Raw genomic sequence first — 22,941 nt, 5'->3', positions numbered from 1 at the left:
AGTGCAGAGCCTGATGCAGGGCTTGCTCCCACAACCCTGAGATCATGACCTGAGCCAAAACCAAGAGTCGGACACTCAATCGACTGAGCCACCCAGAAGCCCCTCTTCTAGGATTTTTAGGGCTTCTGGTCTCATATTTAAGTAATCCATTTTTACTTTATTTTTGTGTATGGTGTAAAAATGTGGTCCACTTTCATTTTTTGACATATAGCTATCCAGTTTTCCCAGAACTATTTGTTGAAGAGACTTTTTCCCATGCTGTAGATTAATAGACCATATAAATGTGGGTTTATTTCTAGTCTCTCTATTCTGTTCTGTTGATCGGCATGTCTATTTTTATGCCCATACCATACTGTTTTGATTACTATAATTTTTTTGATATATAACTGTTTTGATTACTATATCTTGAAATCTGGAATTGTTATATCTCCAGTTTTGTTCTTCTTTTTCAAGATTGCTTAGGCCATTCAGGGTGTTTTATGGCTCCATACAAGTTTTAGGATTATTTGTTTCAGTTCTGTGAAAAATGCTGTTGGTATTTTGATAAGGGTTTCACTAAATCTGTAGTTGCTTTGAGTAGTGTGGACATTTTAACAAAATTATCCTCCCAATCCATGAGCATGGAATAGCTTTCTATTTCTTTGTGTCATCTTCAATTTCTTTCATCAGTGTTTTATAGGTCAGAGTACAGGTCTTTCACCTCCTTGGTTAAGTTTATTCCTAGGTATTTTATTAGCTTTTTTAAGATTTTATTTATTCACTTTAGAGAGAGAGAGAGAGGGCACAAGCAGGAGAGGCAGAGGCAGAGGGAAATGCTGACTCCTTGTTGAGCTGGGTACCTGACATGGGGCTCAATCCCAGGACCCTGGGGATCATGACTAGAGCTGAAGGCAGATGCTTAACCATCTGGGCCACTAGACATCCCATATTTTATTATTTTTTAGGACATTGTAAATGAAACTGTTTTCTTAATTCCTCTTCCTCCTTCTTCATTATTAGTGTATAGAAATACTTCTGCATATTGATTTTATATCCTGCAAACTTATGAATTCATTTATCAATTCTAGTAGTTTTTGGTGGAGTCTTTCTATACTATACTATACATACTTACTATACTATACTATACTATACTATACTATACTATACATACTTTTTATGTATAGTATCATCTGCAAACAGTGAAAATTTTACTTCCTCCTTACCAATTAGGATGCCTTTTATTTCTTCTTTTTAATCTGATTGCCATAGCTAGGATTTCCAGTATCATGACAAATAGAAGTGGTGAGAGTGGACATCCTTGCATTTTTCCTGACCTTAGGGAAAAGATCTCAGTTTTCACCATTGAATATGATGTTAGCTGTGGTTTTTTCATATGTGGCCTTTGTTATGTTGAGGTATATTCCCCCTAAACCTACTTTTTTGGGGGTGTTTTATCAAGAGTGGATGTAGTACTTTGTCAAATACTTTTTTTGCATCTATTGAAATGATCATTTGGTTGTTATCTTTTCCTAGCTGGTGTGATGTACTGTGTTGATTGATTTGCAAATGTTGAATACTTTTGGATTCCAGGAATGAATCCCACTTGTTTGTTGTGAATGATTTTCTTAGTGTATTATTGGATTCAGTTTGTTAAAGATTTTTGCATTTATGTTCATTGGAGATATCAGCTTATAGTTTTCCTTTTTTGTAGTGTCTTTATCTGGTTTTGGTATCAGGGTAATGCTTGTCTCATAGAATGAATTTGGAAAATTTTCTTCTATTTTTTTCGATGGTTTGAGAAGAACCGGTAGTAACTCTTCTTTAAATGTTTGGTAGAATTCACGTATGAAGTCACCTGGTCCTGGAACATTTTTGTTGGGAGTTTTTAAATTACTGATTCAATTTCATTGCTGGTATTTAGTCTGTTTAAAATTTCCATTTCTTCCTGATTCAGTTTTGGGAGGTTATGTGTTTCTAGGAATTTATCTATTTCTTCTAGAGTGTCCAATTTGTTTGCATATAATTTTTCATAACATTCTCTTTTCATGGTTTATATTCTTGTGGTATCAGTTGTTATTTCTCCTCTTTTATTTCTGATTTTGAGTCCCCTCTCTCTTTCTCTCTCAACCTCTATCTCTTTCTCTTTTTAATGTATTTGACTAAAGATTTATAAATTTTGTTCATCCTGTCAATGAACCAGTTCCTGGTTTCACTGATCTGTTCTATAGTTTTTATAGTTTCTATTTCATTTATTTCTGCTCTGATCTTTATTATCTCCTTCCTTCTACTGGCTTTGAGTTTTGTTTGTTCTTATTCTGCTCCTTTAGGTGTAAATGTAAGTTGTTTATTTGAGATTTTTCTTGCTTCTTGAGATAGGCCTGTATTGCTATAAACTTTGTTCTTAGGACAGCTTTTGCTGTATCCCAAAGATTTTGGACTGTTGTATTTTCATTTATCTCCATATAATTTTTAATCTCCTCTTTGATTTCTTGGTTGACCCATTCATTGTTTAGTGGCATGTTATTTAACTCTATACATTTGCATTCTTTCCAGATTTTTTTCTTTTGATTGATTTCTAGTCTCATAGCATTGTGGTCAGGAAAAATACATGGTATAACCTCAGTCTTGTTGAACTTGTTGAGACTTGTTCTGTGGCCTAACCTGTGATCTACTCTGTAGAATGTTCCATGTGCATTTGGAAAGAATGTGTATTCTGCTGTTTTAGGATGGAATGTTCTGACTATATCTGTTAGATCCATCTGGCCAATGTGTAATTCAAAGCCATTGTGTCCTTGTTGATTTTGTTTGATCTACCTATTGTAGTAACTTGAGTGTTAACATTCCCTACTATTATTGTATTCCTACTAGTGACTTCTTTATGTTGGTTTTAAACTTTATGTACTTGAGTGTTCCTGTGTTGGATGCACAAATATTTATAATTGTTATATCTTCTTGCTGGATTGTTCCTTTTATGATTATGTAGTGTTCTTCTTTGTCTCTTGTTACAGCCTTTGTTTTAAAGTCTACTTTGTCTCATATAAGTATTGCTACCCCAGCTTTCTTTTCACTTTCATTTGTATGATAAATGCTTTTCCATCCCTTCACTTTCAATCTGCCCGTGTTTTTAGGTCCAAAGTGAGTCTCTGTAGGCAGCATATAGATGGGTCTTGCTTTTTTATTCATTCTGTCTCCCTAAACATTTTGAATGGAGTATTTAGCCCATTTACATTCAAAGTAATTATTGATATGTATGTATTTGTTGTCATTTTGTTACTTGTCTTATGGTTGCTTTTCTCGTTATTCTTTGTTTCTATCTTCTCTTGTTTTCTTATCTCACAGTTTGCTGACTTTCTGTAGTGATATACTTGGACTCTTTTCTCTTTATTTTTTGCATACCTATTACCAGTTTTTGATATGTGGCTACCATTGTTTATATATAACATCTGAAGATATAGCAGTCTGTATTAAGTTGATGGTTGCTTAAGTTTGAACCCATTCCAAAGGCACTAAATTTTTAGTCCTCTCCCTTTCCATGTTTTAGGTATATGGTATCATAATTTACATCCTCTTATTTTGTGAATCTCTTGACAGATTTTTATAGTTATATTTAATTTTACTACTTTTGTGCTTCCTAGTTTTCTTACTCCTGCTTATGGTCTTTAACATTTCTTGTAAGGCTGGTTTAGTGGTGAAGAATTCCTTTAACTTTTGTCTGTTTGGGAAATGATTTCATTTTATATTTGAATGATTGCCTTGCTGGACAGAGTATTCTTGGTTTCAGGTTATTCTCTTTTTCAACACTGTGAAACACTCTGTCCTGCAGTTTGGTGATCCATTTTTCTGCTTCCTCTAATCTACTCTTGATTCCCTCTAGTGTGTTTTTTTTCCTTCTAGTGTTTTTTTTTTTTTTTTTTTTAAACGTCAGTTTTTGAGTTCTTCATCTGTGACTGGTTCTTTTTTATGTTTTCTATCTCTTTGCTAAGGATATCACCTTGTCCTCCATTCATTTCTCCAAGATGGTGTGTATCTTCATGATCATTACTTGACATTCTCTACCAGTCATATTACATATCTCTGCTTTGTTTAGCTCTCTTGCTGTGATTTTTATCTTATTCTTTCATTTGGGATTTATTCTCTGTGTCCTCATGTTGTACAACTTTCTGTGTCTGTTTTTTATGTATTAGGAACATCAGCTACATCTGCTTTTGAAAGTAGTGGTCTTATGAAGAAGAGGCCCTGTGGTGCCTTTAAGAGCAACATCCTCTGGTCAGCAGAAACTGGCATTTTAGAGGTATCTGCTATGTGTGTTCTGTGTGCTCTACTGTTGTGGCTGAGCCATATTTGCCTTTAGTCCAGTCATCTGCAATGGCTTTCGTTGCCTGTTGTGGGCACAGTTTGGTCCCTGTAGTGTTAGTGGTCCAGACGGGGGCCACCTGAGTCTTGAGTTGAGTCAGTCCCAGCCAGCATTTGCCAGAGCTGTGGTAGCACCAAATTGCAGAGTACTCTCTCTGTGTTGTTCCTGAGAAGTTTTGGTGGAGGTTGGAGCTGCAATCAGACCAGATGTCTGCCCCCTGCCCACTGGTAGGGCCACAGTTGGATTAGTGTGTGTGGTTTTCTTCCCATCTTCCTGTGACAGAGTCACTTTGGGGTGGTGCTGGCCCCTGTCATGGCTGTTTGTGCACCGCCCTGTTTGTGCTGCTGCTTTGGATGGACACCTGTCATGTGTATGAAAGGGGGTGGGTCTGCAGGAGAACTTGGGGGCGGATTTTGCTGGTCCAATGCAGGAGTGGACCTGCAGTAGTTCAGGAAAACTGCTGAGGCCAGACTGGAGGGGGCAGGCCTGCATAAGAGTATGGGCGCAGCAATGCTGTTAGCAAGAGTGTGTTTGGGCTGTGCTATTTCCCCCAGGTATCAGTGTATCTAGGGTGGGGAGCAGGGGAGGGAAATGGTGCCCTCCAGCTCTTTTGTTGTTGGTGAAGTCTCCCAAAGACCCCTGCCCCTCTAGTACAGGCTCTGAGATTAGTAAACATATCTTCCTCCCATATATCCCAGGCATTTTTCAAACTGTAGCTTCTATGCTGTATTTCCATGGGGCTGTTGTGTGTGTGTGTGTGTGTTTTAAGGTTATTTATTTATTTGACACAGAGAGACACAGCAAGAGAAGGAACATAAGCAGGGGGAGTGAGAGGGAGAAGGAGGATTCCTGCTGGGCGGGGAGCCTGATTGGGGTGGGGGTTGGGGGAGGGTTGGTCCCAGGACCCTGGGATCATGACTTGAGCTGAAGGCTGAGGCTTAACAATTGAGCAACCCTGGTGCCCCTATTGTGTTGTCTTTTTAAGGGCAGGGAAATCAATTTTCGATCACCCTCTCAGTTCTCTCATGTGTTAAAGTTCCAGGTGTTAAGCCCCACTGATCTGCAAGAACTTGCAAAGCTAGGTCCCTTGGGTTTTTAAAGCCAAATGTTATGGGAATTCATCTTTCCAGTGCAGGTCCCCCATGGCTGGGGTGGGGTCTTCTCCTCACCCCTCTCCATGCCTATAGCATCCCTCCCTCCCTCCTTTGGACCGTCCTGTGAGTTTGCTTGGCTCCCGATTGTGCCTCTGCCCTTCCTATCCTATTTGACGTGGTCTCTTCTCTCCGTTTAGCTTGGAGAGTCTGTTCTGCCAGTCTTCAGGTTATTTTCTGGGTTATTTATAGTGATAAGGGTATTATCTCCCTGTATTCATGGGATGAGGTGAGCCATCTTCCCCGGAAGTCACTTAAATTTTTCTGTACCACAAAGTATTACTCTTCTTTTGATATTTTGCAACTATTTAAGAATGTAAAAACCATAGTCCATGGCCTGTAGAAAAACGGGCCTTGAGCCAGATTTGCTCATAAGCCATAGCTTGTCAACTCTTTGTAGAAGTTAAATCAGGATGGTCTAATTTCCTTTGCTGAAGATTGGCTTTAGCATGGACGGGTAGTTGCATCTTGACCAATGCAACTTGAGGATTGGTTTGCTGCAAGCTTTCCTTGATTTAAAAAAGACACACATGAGAAAGAACAGTCCTTTTATTGCCTGTAGATACTGCTGATGATGAATAATGTCTATAGCTGCTCTAACCATATTTTTTTAAAATATTTTATTTATTTATTTGACAGAGAGAAAGATCACAAGTAGGCAGAGAGGCAGGCAGAGAAAGAGGGGGAAGTAGGCTCCCTGCTGAGCAGAGAGTCCGATATGAGGCTCGATCCCAGGACCCTGAGATCATGACCTGAGCCGAAGGCAGCGGCTTAACCCACTGAGCCACCCAGGCACTCCTGCTCTAACCATATTGTGACCATGAGGCTTCTTGCCTTTTTACTGAGAATAGCAGAGTAGAAAGAAAGAATCTGAATCTTCTTGATATTAATAAGCTGTGGCATTAACCTGGAAAATACTTAAATCTTCATGAAATTACTCAAGTGTTGAATTAGCTTGACTATAGACTTCTTGTTGTAAGAAACAATAAAGGTCCTTAACATATAAGCCACTTTTAGTCAAGTTTTCTGATACTTGAAGCCAAAAATATTCTGATACTAATGGATCCAGAAGAATACTACTTAAGCTACTAAATAGAATAACATAGAACTATAAATGCTGCAATGGAAGGCTATCCAAGTCAAATTCTTAAGTGGAAGTTTGTATAGGTAGAATGTCATTTTTTTTTTTTAAGATTTTATTTATTTATTTGACACACAGAGAGATCACAAGTAGGCAGAGAGGCAAGCAGAGAGAGGAGGAAGCAGGCTCCCGCTGAGCAGAGAGCCCAATGCAGGGCTTGATCCCAGGACCCTGGGATCATGATCTGAGCCAAAGGCAGAGGCTATAACCCACTGAGCCACCCAGGTGCCCCTAGAATGTTATCTTAAGGATATATAGGTATATACATTAAAATTTGGGGGAAGACTAATTATTAACTCTGGAAAGTGTTATTGGAATGAATGGGGAGGAAAAAGAGACTTAATTTTAATTGTAGGTATTAACTTATTATTTAAATGTTTTAAAGGATGTGCAATTATTACTTTTCAAATTGAAAAGCTGATTTAAAAATAGAAAATTGTTGATGTTTAGATAAGCAAGTATTGTGAATAAGATTCTGCAGGATTCTGAAGATGCTGCAACTCAAAGCTGATGCCTAAGATGTGGTAAGGCCCTAGATTCAGATAAATGATTTCAGTTCTATTTTATTCTCTTAATGTGGTATCTTTATGTATGCCACCTTCTACCTGAGTGAAGCTTAGTAAAGTATAATCTAGAAGAACAGAGAATAACAGATACTGCAGCTATAATAGTTTAGCTCCTCTTACCTTTCTGAGAGACAGAATATTTCATGCATTGCCTTTCACCATTACGACTGTGTCTTGTCTCAATTACCATGTTAATGATTTAAAAGTGGGAAAAAGGGTAATTAGTTATGGAAGTCCTTCCTTAAGTTTCACTTGTGAGAGTTAACTGTCTGGGAATGATTTGGATAAGGAAAATAAAAGAGAATAATAAGAATACTGAGAAGATAAAATAAAAAGAAGACCTACAGCATAAGGGGTTTAGGATAGCAATCAGGAAGAAATTTCTAATAGTAAAAACAATTACAAACAGAACAGCACAGAGGTTAATTTTACACACTGTGGACTTTTCATTATGACAGCTTATTGTATTTTATTATAAAGATTTTTATTTATTTATTCGTCGAGAGAGTGTGCACACAAGCAGGGGGAGCAGCAGGCTCCCTGCAAGGAGCCCGATGCTGAACTACATCCCAGGACCCTGGGATCATGACCTGAGCCAAAGGCAGATGCTTAACTGACTGAGCCACCCAGGCATCCCCATTGTGACAGTTTAAAAGGAAATAATCATCTGTGTAGAATGGTATTATCGTTAGAATCACAAAGATGAAAGAGAGTGTAGAGAGCTCCTATTCCAAGTGCCTTCATTTTACAGATGACAAAACTGAGACTGAGAAATTAAAGTGACAAAGCTCATTCAGTTAATTAGCTGTAAAACCAGAATCGGTGTTCAATTTCTTATAATAGACTCTATACCACATTTACTGAGAATGATTTTGTCTGAAGGCAGTAAACTAGATGACTTCTCAAAGTCCTTTATAGCTTAAAGACATTACTCAAGAACTAAAGCTGATTTATCACAACCAGGGTTTGGTTTTTTTTTTTTTTTTTTTTTTTTTTTCCCCCAACCTGAGGTTCTTGCTCAGGGAATCTTGAACTTTTTGATATTTATGCAACATTATGTGTATGTATGCTTGGAAATCTATAGTTTCCAGTGCCTTCTTATGATAGAAGAATTTAACAAGTATCCCAAAAGTTGAATCTGAGCTTAATCACAGAGAATGAAAGTAGGTAAAATCACGCCATTAGAGAGGTAACTAGTTAGAACCCAACCTCAGCAATGAGGGGTGGAGGAGTTAGGGGGACTCTCCAGGTTCAGTGATAGGGGAATATTCTCTAAAGCATCTGATTATATCAGCATATCAAAAGTTACCTGGGTATGGAGGAAAACTCTCATGGGTTGGGGATTTTTTAAAGTCCAGGTGGCCAACTAAAAGTACCCAACAAACTTTTTCTCCTTAATACCTGCCTCCCACCCCCTCAAAGAAAGGTCTAGAAAATTCACCAGTTCTGCAACCAAAAAATGAAAGGGGCATACTCTAAAGTTAAAAAAATAAAAATAAAAAAACTTGCAGACACACAAACACAACATTCTGAAACAAGTACCAAATTACAAGATTAGCACGAATACCTCCAAATTTGTAGAGAAATAAACCTAATGCATCTCCTTACATTTTTCATGTTCTCACTGTACATTACAGAAATAGATAAAAGAAAGGCTGGTGATATGGGGAAAGTGAACTAGGGGTCTGACTCAATAAAGGGCTATTCACTAAAATGGGGAGACTATCTGATGTCTGAGGATTTTTTTTTTTTTAAAGGGAATAAAATATAATCCTCAGCTAGGACAAACATACTCCTCAAAGAGAGTATGGCATGGGTTTTCTAATGCAAGTTTTATCTTTCAGAGCTTATTTCTCCTTCCTACCATTTCCTTGTGGCACAGAGAAGTAAACAGAAGTTGAAATACTCTACTAAAAGAAATCGAGTGGAAGCAAAACTGGACTCAGAGATGAAGGGAAGAAGTAAAAACATCATCCACACCATATTACAGCAACTAGAATGTCAGACTATTCAACCCTGAGCAAGATGAAAAGAAATGACATGGCTATCATGTACACATGTTATACCCAGAAGCTGTGTGCAACTTTTCTCAGGTCACAAAATTAAGATGGTAGAATTGGGATTCAAATCCAGGTAGTCTGACTAGCCTGGAAGATCTGGATAGAAGATGTTTGATTTACTTAACTGTTTCCTAAATGAGAGAAAGCTGTTGAGCCAACTGTAGTGAGATTTCTAACTGTTTGGTTCTTAGGTGTAAATAAGATGAAAAAAAAAAAAGCCTCTGGTACCTGTTCTCATGGCCTTAGGAGAAAAAATCATTCAGGATCTCTCTCACCAATGATGGGCCAGAAGCCTGGGGAAGAGGTCAGGGACAGCAATGCTGGGGAACATTATGGGTGTGGCCTAGTCAGAGTCTAGATCTACAACAGCTACCATACTTGCATACTGTCCTAATGAAGTCCTGCTATAAAAATTTATGTCTTTTAATATTCTCTTAAACAGGAACCTCAGCAGAAGTCCAGAACAGCGAGTCAAGGCCCCATTAGCCCAATGATTGCCCTTTCCATTACTAAGTTAAATATGTCTGAAGCATGAGTATCCTGTTCTAGAATCTGGGTGACAAAAGAATGGATATCATAGTTGGGGCCATTTCTTTCATGCATGACAACCACCAAAGCCTTATTCTTCTTTTAAGACAAGGCATGAAGAACACCCTATCTGTTCCTGGCATGGGTTTGATCTGTACTCCTGTAGTCCAGCAGCCATTCTGAAAAACATAAATGACACTAACTATATGGCAGCATACATGGGGCAAGCAGAGGATGGGCAGAGATGTGGAAAAGATGTGGAAGATGACCGAAAACACATTTTGACTTTTCTGTATTTCCCGATTCAAACAGAGGGCTAAGGCACAAAGCTTCTCTCAACTGTTTTCATTGCCTAATGGTAGCAACAAAAAAAGATGTATTTTTAATAGTAATTAGCTTCATTTCCTCTTAAAGTTGTGACTAATTTTAAGTACTATGTAGATAAGCGTCAATGACAAAAAGTTTTCTGCGATTGTTGAACTGTCATAGAAAAGCTAGTAGTGTATTTGACATTGGATCAAAGAGATGATTTTATGGCAACAGAAGTGTATCTTTCTATCCAGTCATATAACATAACCAACTAGCATATGGCAACCTAACAGCTTATTAGTTGTTGTCTACATAGTTGATTTCAGGGCCTGTTGACGCATCATTAGTTGTTTGCAAACTACCTAATATGTAGATGTCCCACAGAACCCCATGTAGCCACCATATTAATTCACTCTAAAAGGTCAACTTACCTGTAAAAAGGAGATATTTACAGTATTTACTTCTTAGGCTTCATGTAAGGATTAAGTGGGATCAAGTACATGAAGGACTTAGAACAACTACTGGTACGTAGAACGTGTATCATCAGTCAGGGCCCTTCCAGGGAATAGAATTCCCTCTACATGACTCAAAGAAAGAAGTGTTAGTTAAAGTACTACATACAGTGATGTGGGTAGGGTGAAGGGAATAAGGAAGGCTGGTCAACACCCACAGACAAACAATACTCCTCAGGCTGAGGGTATATGGGAAAGAGAGCCAGCTGCCAGCTGGAACTGTAGAAGGACCACCAGGTAGGCACTACAGTCTAAGAGGGATGAGACTGCTGACAGAGATGGTTTGTTAAAGCGGATGGGGGTGGGGGGGTAGAGGTGGGCAGAAATACTCCGACCTATTTCTTATGCCAGTGCCTCCCATCAGCCAAACCCAAACAGCAGCCAACTTGGCCAGATAGCACAGGACCTGCAGTCCTTGGTGATCAGTTTGCTAGAGCATAAGGCAAAAAAGAGCAAATAATGGACTGGGGGGTGGGTAGTAGGAAGAAGGGGTAATGCTAATTAACAAGCATACTCCTGTTCATTTTCTATTTTAAACCAAAACATATTATCTGAATTCTAACAAAGTTGGTATAAATGCATCTTTTCCCTACTATGAGAAATAAATTATGTGGAATTTTATTCATATAAAGGCTCATATATGCTTTCTTTTTTTCTTCACTTATTATCCAATCATATAACATAATTATGAAATAACTACTTTGAGAAAGCAATATGCTAAGTATTATGTATAGGATTGGTATTCTTGTCCTCATGTAGATTGTCATTTGCAAATCACTCATGTAAGTTAATATCATGTAAATAACATAGTAATATAGTAAAAATGCCCAATATAAATTTTCATTTATGTAAAAGGGAGCAGTACTTCTAAAAAAAAATGGAGGTTTTACATTTTAAAGATTGCTCTAGATTTGAGCAACCTTTTTTGGATCATATACCCATTTGAAAATCTGATGAAAGCTATAGAGATTCTCTCTCCGGTAAAAAAAAAAAAGTGCATATGCATGTAAGGGCTTTCACTGATCGCTGTTTTAGTCTCAAGCTTGTTCACTTGAGTCTTTCTTAGGCAGGTGCTCATGTGATCTTTTTGGGCTCAGAGATGCCCAGGAGCACTGCAGAGGGTAGAGGGCCAAAAGACAAAGAGTAAAATAAAACTTAGTGGCACTGCCGGGCATGGCCATACCTTGTATTCTCAAAGAGTAGTAAAATGATGGAGCCCTGGTGCTTATCAAGAAAAATTTGCTTCCATGTACAGAGTGGGTATTGCAAAGGGCTCTGATCCACGAGAATCCTGCACACTCAACATGCCTTCAAAGGGGACTCTTCTTTTCTTCTATGAGTGCACTCACTTCCCCCAACTCCCCATTTCCTGGTGGCAGGATATTTTCTTAGACAAGCTCAGATCCAGCATGCCATACTCTTGATACCTGGACAATCCTTTCTCCTTGTTCCCCCTTCAATATATACATTGTCATTTCAAATCCACATTATTTTTCAACACAAAGTTTCATTATCCTTCACACTGATGGTCCTTGAAGGCTGACCCCAAGTTACTAGTTCTGATTCCATTCTCTTTAGGGATGTGACCAGCTCAGTTTTTAAACATTCCTTGGAAAGGAAGAATTTGCATGCCACACTTCCTTGTCCCCCACCAAAAGTAACAAGGGCATCCGGGTGGGTTAGAAGGTTAAGAGTCTGACTCTTGATCTAAGCTCAGGTCTTTACCTCAGGGTCAAGAGTTCAAGCCCCATATTTGGCTCCATACTGGATGTGAGGCCTACTTAAAAAACAAAAACAAATAAACAAACAAAAAACCCAAATTCAGTTACACATTCCTTTTAAGGGAGTAGAACTTAGGAAAAAAATCGAACAGTTCTTTTAAATCAAGGTAGATGTTTCTAGGGGTGCCTGGATGGCTCAGTGGGTTTAGCCTCTGCCTTCGGCTCAGGTCATGATCCTGGGGTCCTGGGATCAAGCCCCACGTCGGGCTCTCTGCTCAGTGGGGAGCCTGCTTCCTCCTCTATCTGCCAGCCTCTCTGCCTACTGTGATCCTTCTCTGTCTGTCAAATAAATAAATAAAATCTTTAAAAAAAAAAATGTTTCCATCCTGCTGCATTCTTATAAACATGTAACTCTGTAAATGATTTCAGGGGTTTCAGGCTTTACATACTGTATTACCTACTGCATATAATATATACATGATAAAAATAAACACTTAATATTTTACACAATTTTAGATCATTGTGCAGTTGAGGTGTGTGGTTCTGGATCAGGGTCTCTCATGAGCTTACAGCAGAGATGTCAGCTGGTGTTGCAATCACCTGAAGGCCTGACGAGGGCTAGAAGATCTGTTATTAAGGTGGCTCATTCACAAGTCTGCCAAGTCAATGCTGGCTGTTGGCAGGAGGCTCCACTTCTTTGCCATGTGGACCTCTCCATAGGGGCTGCATGAGTGTCTTCATGACGTGGCAGCTAGATCCCCAGGATAAAATCCAAGAGAAAATAAGACAGAATCCACAATGCCTTTTATGATCCAGCTTCCAAAGTCACACAATTTTTCTGCAATATCTTATTGGTTATGCTTATCAGCCCTATTCAGTGTGGATGGCACTACCCTAAAGTGTGAATACCAGAAGATGAGAACAGTTGGCTTAGCAGTTGACTATCACATGTCAAATTCCACGTTTCCTTTAACTCTCCAGCTTAATTTTATTTATATCAGTGATTCCTACAAAAGATGAGTGCAAAAATATTGTTTTCATTTCAATTAAAATAGAATTATAGAATGTTGCTATATGTGCTTGCTTTTCTGTGTTAAAATAGCAATACTTTGCCTCATCCCAGTTTTAAGTATGTAGTATCTTACCTGGTTCTAGAGTCCACAATTCTAATGAGATACAGACATTTATGAAATGGCTTATAGGAAAATCTTACACTCAATGGATCTCATTAGTATTCAAAGGTCTGTAACTATGGAATTGCATTTATCTAAATCAAATAATCTGGTATCTTAAAAATCATCTCTTTGTTGTGGTTACTAATTCTACCATTTCACAGAATAAGTGTTTAATAAAGTATTCATTCACTGAGGATAAATACAACAGAAAATGTGTGGGGTAGAACTAAGAACAGTAGATGGGGAAGAGTTAGGAGGCTTCTAAACATGATTCTGCTACTTTCTAGTTTTATGACTTTAAGCAGGTTTCTTAAATTCCCCAATTATCATTTCCCTATTTGTGAAATTAATGATAGAGTTTGACTAGAACTAGATGACCTTTAACGATGTCTTTAGTTCTAGCAGTCTCTGACATTACATGAAGCTACATCTATACAATAATTCCCCATTCCTCTCTGTCTGCTTCTAAATTCATTTCATAATGCTTCTCCACAAGATCTACTTTCTCTTCATATTTTCTTTCAGCAATTATTCTGCATACCTTCATAATTCTATGCTATTCTTCTGCCAAGTTATTCATTGACATGTCTACTTTCTTGGCTGTCCTTCACAGTACCCTGAATATACAGTCTCAAATCTGCATGTAGATGAGAACTCTGCAATTACCAAGACGGACCCTGATTATAACTATAGGGTTCATTTTGCTACATACTGAACCTCACCCAAGCCTCACCTTCAACATATTTTCCCAAGAATAGCTGCTCTTACTCCTAATTTCTTTCTTTCTTAATTTAATAACTTGTTTTCAGTCATACAGCAGTCATCTCTGGGAAGGCTAAACATTTCCATTTTGTGAAAACTCATATACCCCAATGTTCCTAATATAGGGGCACCCATGAAACATTCTTTGTTGTCATCTATACTTGCCTCTATGTCACTTCCCCACAATTCAGTATTTTCTTTATCCCACCTCCCAATTTTTTTTTTCTTTACTCTCATCTTCTATTTCCAGTAAATGCATGATATAGGGTAAGGAGGAGCAAGATGAAAATTGATTATTGAGGTAAAAATTACTTCTGTCCATGATAAAATGCATCTAAAAGCAGTCTGGAGCTCCAAAGGTAGAACCCTAATTCTGTCTAGTTCTGCATGCTGGGTGAAAGAGTCAAATCATAATTCTCCCTCTGCGCTAGGAACAAAAGAACTAAAATCAGCTCAGACTGAAATGAGAAAAAGCAGCAGTGCCAGAGGACAGAGAGATATGCCAGCTGCAAAGTTTACAGAGAACCTTGCTCTTCCCAAGGCCATACAGCAACTGTAAAAAGCTGTATCCACCTCTCTGAGGGATACTGCTCTCTTATAAATGATGCCAAGGCTATTTATTAGCTATGCAGCTACTTAATAGCTATTCTTTACCTAATACCTGGCTCTTTAATAGCTAATATCTAGCTATTACTAGCTATTTATTTTTATTTATTACTGGGTGCACCCAATTAGTGAGCAGTCCTCTCTTCATGAGAGCATCCAATCCCCAATTAATCCCCTCTTTTCCTAGTTCCACCTCACAAACAGCGTCCAATCCGGAACTGGTTTTCCTTCTCCCTAGACCCTCCTGATTCCCTTTGGCGGGAACCTAAACCTTACAAAAGACACTTCATCCTCCCGTTTCCCGTGGTCTCCATGCTTCCTCTGGAGTGCCCTTCCTCCTGATTTACACATAAATCTGACCTTATTAGATGGCAGGCTTCTTCCCAGCGGTCTTGGCTGCTTTGGCTTTAACAGGAAACAGGTTAGTATCATGATCTTTAATAGTCATGTTTCGTGATGTCTGCTAAATCTTCCTCTGAGCAGTTTAGATTTATAGTTTTTAATAGCTAAAAACAGAGATACATGTTTTCTATAATTTTTCCATCAGCACGTTCCTGGGAAGGAATACCCTCACCCCAGCCCATAATAAAACCCCAATATCCATTTAAAAATGGCCTTAGTCATTTTATCGGGGTCGAGTTTCAGCGAATTCAGCTTAAATGACAGGTTCTGCATTTCTGGGTTACATTAAAATGTAGCAGACAGGGGTGTGTGGGCTTTGCGGGTGTACATTTTTTATGTAATTACTGTTAATTCAAGACCAACGAAGGCAGGTTGGGTCATTTAAAAAAAGGCTTCTCGGGACGCCTGGGCGGCTGTTGGTTAAGCCACTGCCTTTGGCTCAGGTCATGATCCCAGGGTCCTGGGATGGAGTCCCGCATTAGGCTCCTTGCTCGGCGGGGAGCCCGTTTCTCCCGCTGCCTCTGCCAGATACTCTGCCTGCTTGTGTGTGCGCTCTCTCTCTCTCTGAGAAATAAATAAATTAAATCTTAAAAAAATAATAATAAAAATAAAATAAAAAAGGCTTCTCTAGGAGGAAGCCCCAAGCTGCACCCGTTTTTCCGGGCACCTCCCGGAGGCATAAATTGCGGGATGATCTTTTTGAGTGTGGAGGAAGGGGGCGCGTCTATCGTCTTCAGGAGCGACGAACGTCTTGCTTCAAGTCTAACACCCCGAAGTCTTGTACCTGGAGCCGGGTAAAGGTTCCGCCCCGGGTCTCTGGGAAGGAGCCCCGGGGGTCTCAGAGCCGGTCCAGGTGCTCGTGGGCGTGCGCCGCCTAGGGAACACGGGACCTCCAGTCCTCCGCTGCGCGGCGCAGGAGTTCCATCTTGCTCCCACGGGGCCGCCAGGTTTCCCACTTACTGAGTCGCCCCTTGGCGAGAGGACAGTGGCGCACATCTGCCTCGTGCCCGGTGTCCGCCCCCGGGCCGCGCTGCCCACGCCCAGAGCCTTCCGCCCGTCTGGCCCGGCGCAGTGCAGCAGAGCGCGCTCCGAATCGGGGGCCGGCCCGGTTCGCGCGCAGGCGCGCACGCGCGCAAGGACCCCCGCCCTCAGAGGCGGGGGTGGGGGCCAAGGCGGGCGGCACGGGGGGAGGAGAAGGAGGCGGAGGAGGCGGCCGCATCGCCTCCGGCGGGGCCGGAGCTCGCCCTCGCGCGTGCCCTCCGCCGCGCCCGAGCCCCGCGAGGGTGAAACGCTTTCTCCCGGCATGCAGCGGGAGGAGGGATTTAATACCAAGATGGCGGACGGCCCGGATGAGTACGATACCGAAGCGGGCTGCGTGCCCCTTCTCCATCCAGAGGTGAGGAACCGCACCAAGCGCATTCTTCGCCCTTCGGGCCCCGACCTTTCCGCCCCCCCGGACTTGCGGAGGGCTGGGGCCTTACCGTGTGGGGGTAGTGGAACGTGCCGGAGTTGGGGAGGGCGGGGAGGCAAATCCAGGCCCGAACGCAGCTGCGAGCGGATAACGGGGTGGAGATAGCGGGGCGGGCCTGGTCGGGGCGGGCTTTGGGACGCAGTCCCTGGCTGTGCCTAGAGGACAGAGGTGGAGATGTTGTTGGTTCCGCTCCGTCGCCACGCTGCTCGTGAGTGCACCGGCGACGGGGGCCTGGTGCTGGATTGGAACCGCAACTTACGCCCCTAGTCGGGCTCCAAGCTTCTCGGGGGCGAGGAGGGAGCGCGTCTCGTTTTGATTTCTTTTCTTTTGCTTCGTTAGGGTGAATGACAGTATCTGTTCCTCCCGTGTAGCTCATCACTGTGGGGGAGAACACAGTTTTTGGGTAAAAGTGGTGTCCTTCCAGGTTATGCCGTGGGCAGCACCTCGGACACCTTGTGTCGGATGCCCTTATTTGAGCGTTTGTCCTTAAGCGATTAAAGAGAGAGGTCAGAACTTTTGGGAAGAGACCCACGCTTACACTAGCTTGTCAAAGTACCGTTTGTTTTTGTTTTGTTTGTTTTTTGGAGCCAGGGGAGGACAGTGCAACACGTTTCCCATCACAACATGAGTATCTTCCCATGTAAGTAAACAGTGCCCTGCTCCAGGATCAGTCACATTCTGTACTTGTTTACCTCTTGGTTTATAGCTGAGCTAGTGCTTGTTCAGTACTGGAGGTAATTTGTGATGCATTCCAGTTTCTAATGAGCCACAGTTAGGTGCGGATCAGGCAGCGGCAAAGCTCCCGAAAAACTCCTGTAGTTTTTTTGAGGTTAAGGGAAGAAGACCATCTTTGTGTTGGGGGGGGGGGGGACAAACATGGAAGTATCTACCTGGTTACTTTGCAGTAGAATGATTCTACTTATTTCTGAAATTTGGGTTAAAGCGTTGTTTTTATTGTTTAGTAAAATGTAAATAAGGGCACACACTTAAAAATGTATTAATGTTCAACCACTCTCTTATTAATCACTTTGATTTACCAGAAACAGATGGGACGTTTCCTTAGGAATATGCTTGAGCCACTCTCAATAGTAAAAGCTCCTCCGGATTTCTGAGAAACAGAGCTGCGCAGTAAAACTAAATATTTTTGTGACCAAGGTAGTACCATATTTAGAACTGGCATTGGACACATCCTTCTTTTAGTTCACACCTAGGCCTTAAAAATATGCCAGGAAACAAAGTTTTCAGATGATTAAAAAATGTTTCTAAGGAATATTTCTATTCATCTATTTGTGTGACAGTTTCAGATACTTAAATGTTGATTTTATATATTTTAACATACTGTTTGTTTAATAAACGTTTGCTTTGTGAACTAGTACATTGTTTGGTACTTTAGGAATAATTTTAACTAACAAATCCAGAGAGATACTGCTTGTAGTAATGAAATGGCCTGTAGGCTTGAAATTTAGAGACCGGTCTTCAGGTTGTCATTTAAAAGAATATTATTAGAAAATCAGCTTATCATTGAAAAAGGAAGTTGATAAAGGTGATATCTGCCATTCTTTTTCACCTAGCAAACACAATGTCTGATTAGTTTAGATGTTTTGAATCTTAAGCTTAGAATTATAAGAGCTAAAGTCTTTCTGCATTTTTTCTGTGGTTAATGTTGCATGCAGACCTGGTATAGATATGGTAAAGTTATGCTTCCTTGCATTATGTTCTTGGGCAAGCTACTTCTTTACTTCTGGCTTCATCATTTATAATAATGGTATGAAATGATAATAACTGATAGGCTATTGTGAGGATTGTGATAATGTATTCTTTTTTTGTTGTTAAAATAAGCAGTGTTTTCAGTCTCCCTTGGAAAGAAACCCATTCTCTGCCATGGTGAGCAAATAAAATAATAATACTTTTAACTCTTTTTAGGAGAGAACATAGACTTTTGGTCAGACAGATTTAGGTTCCAAAACGATAGTTTGTTATAATTAGTTAAGGGACCTGAGACAAGTACTTAATCTTTTAAAGCCCAAATTTGTTCATCAGAAATGGAGATGTGGCCTAGTTCAGTTAGCTGTAAGGGATTAGGTGAGACTATGTTAAGGATTAAGAACTGGCACATTGTAGGTGCTCAGTTAATGTTATTTCTTTTTCCTCTACCAGAAGAAGGAGGGAGATATCCACATGTATTTTGGTTTTGGTAAATGATTTAGAGACTTGTGTGGGTTTTATTTTATGGAATAGAATCTTGTAGGAGCAAGTTTTATTTTATTTATCTTCATACTTAACACTGGGTCACAAAAATAGTTTCTCACTTAATATTTTTTTTCTTTAAAAGATTTTATTTATTTATTGGACAGAGAGATCACAAGTAGGCAGAGAGGCAGGCAGAGAGAAAGGAGGAAGCAGGCTCCCCGCTGAGCAGAGAGCCCTAGGTGGGGCTGATCCCAGCACTCTGGGATCATGACCTGAGTCGAAGGCAGAGGCTTAACCTTCTGAGCCATCCAGGCGCCCTTCACTTAATATTTTTTGAACAGATGAATTATTTGTAAGAAATTAGCCATTCCTTAAATCTTCTGTTAGTATGCAAACTGGTCACTGTTAAACCCTTTCTCAGGGGATTATGTAATTAGATGAACAGTGAAACCTTCTTTTTAGAGGTATTTACTGTGAGAGAATCTTACTTTTTAATTAATTAAATGACCTATCCATTAAGTCAGTGTTTTAAACATTTCTTTATTTTGTTTAGGTTAGGTGCTTTGCTGGACTCTTGAGACTTTGGGATTTTTGTGTTAAATACAATAAGAGGTAATAAAGGATAGTCGTTAAGAGCCACTGGTGACAAACAGAATCTAGGTTCTGTCACTTGTTGTTATCATGGTCAATTTACATTTGTGAAATTGGGTTAATACCTCTTAGAGTGTTTACTGGGAGTATTAAGTAAAAAAATTATGTTTATAAATGTTTATATAATGTTTATAAAGCACTCATCCCAGACCAAGGCACATAGGCTGCCAAGCAAATCTGACTTTCTGAAAGCCCTAGTGTGTAGTGAGTATTGGTGCTATTGTTTTCTGATGAAGTAGGTGATTATTCATTTTATCATAATGGAAAAATTAGAGGCTCTTTGGAAAAAGATGAACTGATTATCATAGGATTAGGGTGTTGATCCTAGCTCTGTGACTTTAGGCTGTTGGACATTTAAGTAGTTTTAGTTTCTTTGCTTTTGAGATAGGCTAGGGACACCTGAGTGGCTTAGTCGGTTAACGTCTGACTCTTATCTCGGCTCAGGTCCTGATCTCAGATAAAAAGATAAAGAGGCTAGACTAGATCTCGCTTAAGATTTCTTTAAACTCTAGTGTTGTGATTGTGATTTTTCAGAATCAGTAGGTTTGAGTATCTATCTGCTACATGCATAGCACTGTGCTAGGTTATATGGGTGAAAATAAAATAGCGAGGATAGCTTCTGCTCTCCAGAAGTTAATGATGTAGTTGGGAATACATAGACATGTGAAATACTTAATAGAAGCCAAATAAGTGCTGAATTGGTTAGTGTAGACTATAAGCGGTATCAGATTTCTGTCACCTCAGATGGTTAGAAGAATGACTTCGGCAAGGAGATAGAGACCATATGTTGGTGTACAATCCAGCTAACTTGCTATCACCAGTCTTCCGTTTCATCTACTAGTATAGTCTCAGTAAGCCTTCCTAGCTCTTTCATAGAATGAGGTGGCAGTACTTCCTTTTGCCAGAGTATTATTGTAGGGGCTCTCTGTTTCAGCAAGATCTGACACAGAGCTTTGAACTGAATTGCCTAGATTATCTAGGGTTTTCGTCTCTTGTTTGCTTCCTTTTTTTCCTCAATTTCAAAACTTCTGTTACTGCCTTTTCTCTAGTTTCTCTCTTTTTAAAAATGGCAACTTTTTTTTTTTTGCTTCACATTAATTTTGTTCATATTCATGTCTCATTTTTTTCTTTGTGTAAAACGGTAAGCCGACGTATTACTACTTCTCTTACCATCAGATTTTATAAAATCTCTTTTTTGAAGTTTTTCTTTAGTTAAAATGATTTTGCCTTTTCCCATTACTATTTTTTGTCCTATCATGTACTTAGGGATATACATGTATACACATAAATAAATCATTTGCTTTTGCTTTCAGAAAGTAGATAGAAAATTCCTTTGAAAATTTTCTTCTTCTTCTGATAAGATTACTGGCATTCTCTTTCCCTTTAAAGCATATCTTTCTGAAAGTCTTTAGAATCTGATGCCTTTTTTTTATTCAGGAAGAATGCTATAGGTCATGTAGTTGTAATTTAGGTTTGAAAATACTGTACCTTAAGCATAGTAACCACTGAATCAATAGATATAAAATGAAAGTGCAACTAATTGGTGACCTCATAGATTGTGGCAAAGCCAAAGTTGATAACTATTGACCTGTAAACCAAAAAATTATATTTGGCTGTGAGAAATGCCATTTTACAGTTTTGACTTCTTCGTTTTATTTTGCCTATTATTTTGATTTAGTTTAAGAGAATCACCCCAAAAGTATTTATTAAGAATGGACTGTGGAGTAGATAGATGTAAGAAGATAGAGATTAAAAGTGTGGCTGCTTGAGTTTAAATCCTAGTGTTGCCACTTACTAGCTGTGTGACCCTGGGCAAGTTACTGAACTGTGTCCTAATTTTCTGGACTAAAATTGGAGTATAATAGCACCTACATCATGAAGTTGTTGTCAAGATTAAGTGAGATAATATATATAAAGTTGAGTCTGGTGCTTAATAACACAATACATGTTAGTATTAATGTTATGGCAAGAAGTAAGTAATTTGTAAGCAGTAGTAGTATACACATACTGGATATGGACAACTAAATAGCTAAGATAATTAAAATTGGGGATGGAGGAGAGGTTGGGCAGATTACTTTATTATAAGCTTTTTAAAATACTATTTAATTTTCTTAAAAACGTGTGCTTTGATATGAGGAGAGTTTATGGAACATCTAAGTATGATCTTGATGCTTTGATAGGCCACAAAGTAATGGGGAATATAAAATCAGGCATTGCAAAATAAAAGATTAACTGTAGGCCTTCAGATCCCTCACAATACACAAAAGTGATCTTGTTAAAATTTTATTAAAAATTAAAAACTCATGGCAAACCTCTTTTCCTTTAGAGAGTATCCTAAGGCTATGTTAGGGTAATTAGGATTAGTTAGTTAAGGCAGCTTGTTGCAGTGTGCTTTTTAACAGAACCTCTTAGAAACACATAATCCAAAAAGCATTTCAGTATCAGGGTTATGTGAAATGCTCTTTCATAGGGTCATCTAACTGTAGTAGTATTATTATTTTTTTAAAGGATTTTTATTTTATTTATTTGACAAACAGAGATCACAAGTATGCAGAGAGGCAGGCAGAGAGAGAGGGGGAAGCAGGCTCCCCACCGAGCAGAGAGCCTGATGCGGGTCTCAATCCTAGGACCCTGGGATCATGATCTGAGCCAGAGGCAGAGGATTTAACCCACTGAGCCACCCAGGTGCCCCTAAACTCTAGTATTATTTTATAAATTAGATTCTAGTACAGGTAGGTAATTTAAAAATAAAATACCAAATACTCTAAACTTTGGAGTTTGAAAAATTGATTCAAGGTGATACTGTATTTATAAGATATGCAAATAAGGTTCTCATCCAGTATAATAATTTTCCAGTGGTAGAATAATATATTCTATTAAAATTGGAGCACTGGGTGTGGTGCATAAACAATGAATTCTGGAACACTGAAAAGAAATTAAAAAAAAAAAAATAGAAAAAAAATACCCTTAAAATAGAACTACACAGGCAGCCAATTTGAAACTGTAATGAAACTTTAGCTTTCTATAAAGGAGATACTGCAAAGAACTTAATTTCCTGAATAAAGGGATATTATTTTTTGCTTTTGTTTTAATCATTGGTGAAAATTTGTCATATGATTATTGCGTTTTCTAGGATTAATAAACTCTAAATATGATAGAATCTTTGATAAGTTACAATATTATAATGTCTTAAGCTTGTCTTTCTGATTATCAGTGATGATTATTGAGGAGATGGAGATGAGGAGGCTAAAGGTATCTGAAGCGTAGGGTTTTTGGGGTTTTTTTGGCATATATATTAAATTGCTTATATTTTAAAAAATCAGTTCTTTAATACTAGGAAAAATCAAGTGAAAAATAGTAACT

At 39.2% G+C, this 22,941-nt stretch overlaps 1 protein-coding gene and 1 long non-coding RNA gene across 3 annotated transcripts in view; one reads left to right on the top strand and one right to left on the bottom strand.

The window, feature by feature from the left end:
- Nucleotides 1–9,896: 9,896 nt before the first annotated feature.
- On the bottom strand, nt 9,897–17,087 carry LOC116593104. Its single transcript, XR_004286749.1, has 3 exons — nt 16,997–17,087; nt 16,748–16,892; nt 9,897–9,958 (listed from the first exon to the last, which is right to left on the bottom strand). It is a non-coding gene; the product is annotated as an uncharacterized LOC116593104 (long non-coding RNA).
- Nucleotides 16,453–22,941, top strand: part of ZDHHC17 (zinc finger DHHC-type palmitoyltransferase 17) — an 89,157-nt gene continuing 82,668 nt past the window's right edge. For both annotated transcript variants that reach the window (XM_032346934.1, XM_032346933.1), the window contains exon 1: nt 16,453–16,662. In XM_032346934.1, the coding sequence (XP_032202825.1) occupies nt 16,570–16,662 (93 nt within the window). In that variant the 5' untranslated portion in view covers nt 16,453–16,569. The remainder of the gene's footprint in view (nt 16,663–22,941) is intronic.

Source organism: Mustela erminea, chromosome 6, assembly GCF_009829155.1.
Source record: "Mustela erminea isolate mMusErm1 chromosome 6, mMusErm1.Pri, whole genome shotgun sequence".
Classification (NCBI taxonomy): Eukaryota; Metazoa; Chordata; class Mammalia; order Carnivora; family Mustelidae; genus Mustela; species Mustela erminea.
Note: the sequence above shows the minus strand (reverse complement) of the source record. Positions and strands in the feature narration are given on the sequence as shown.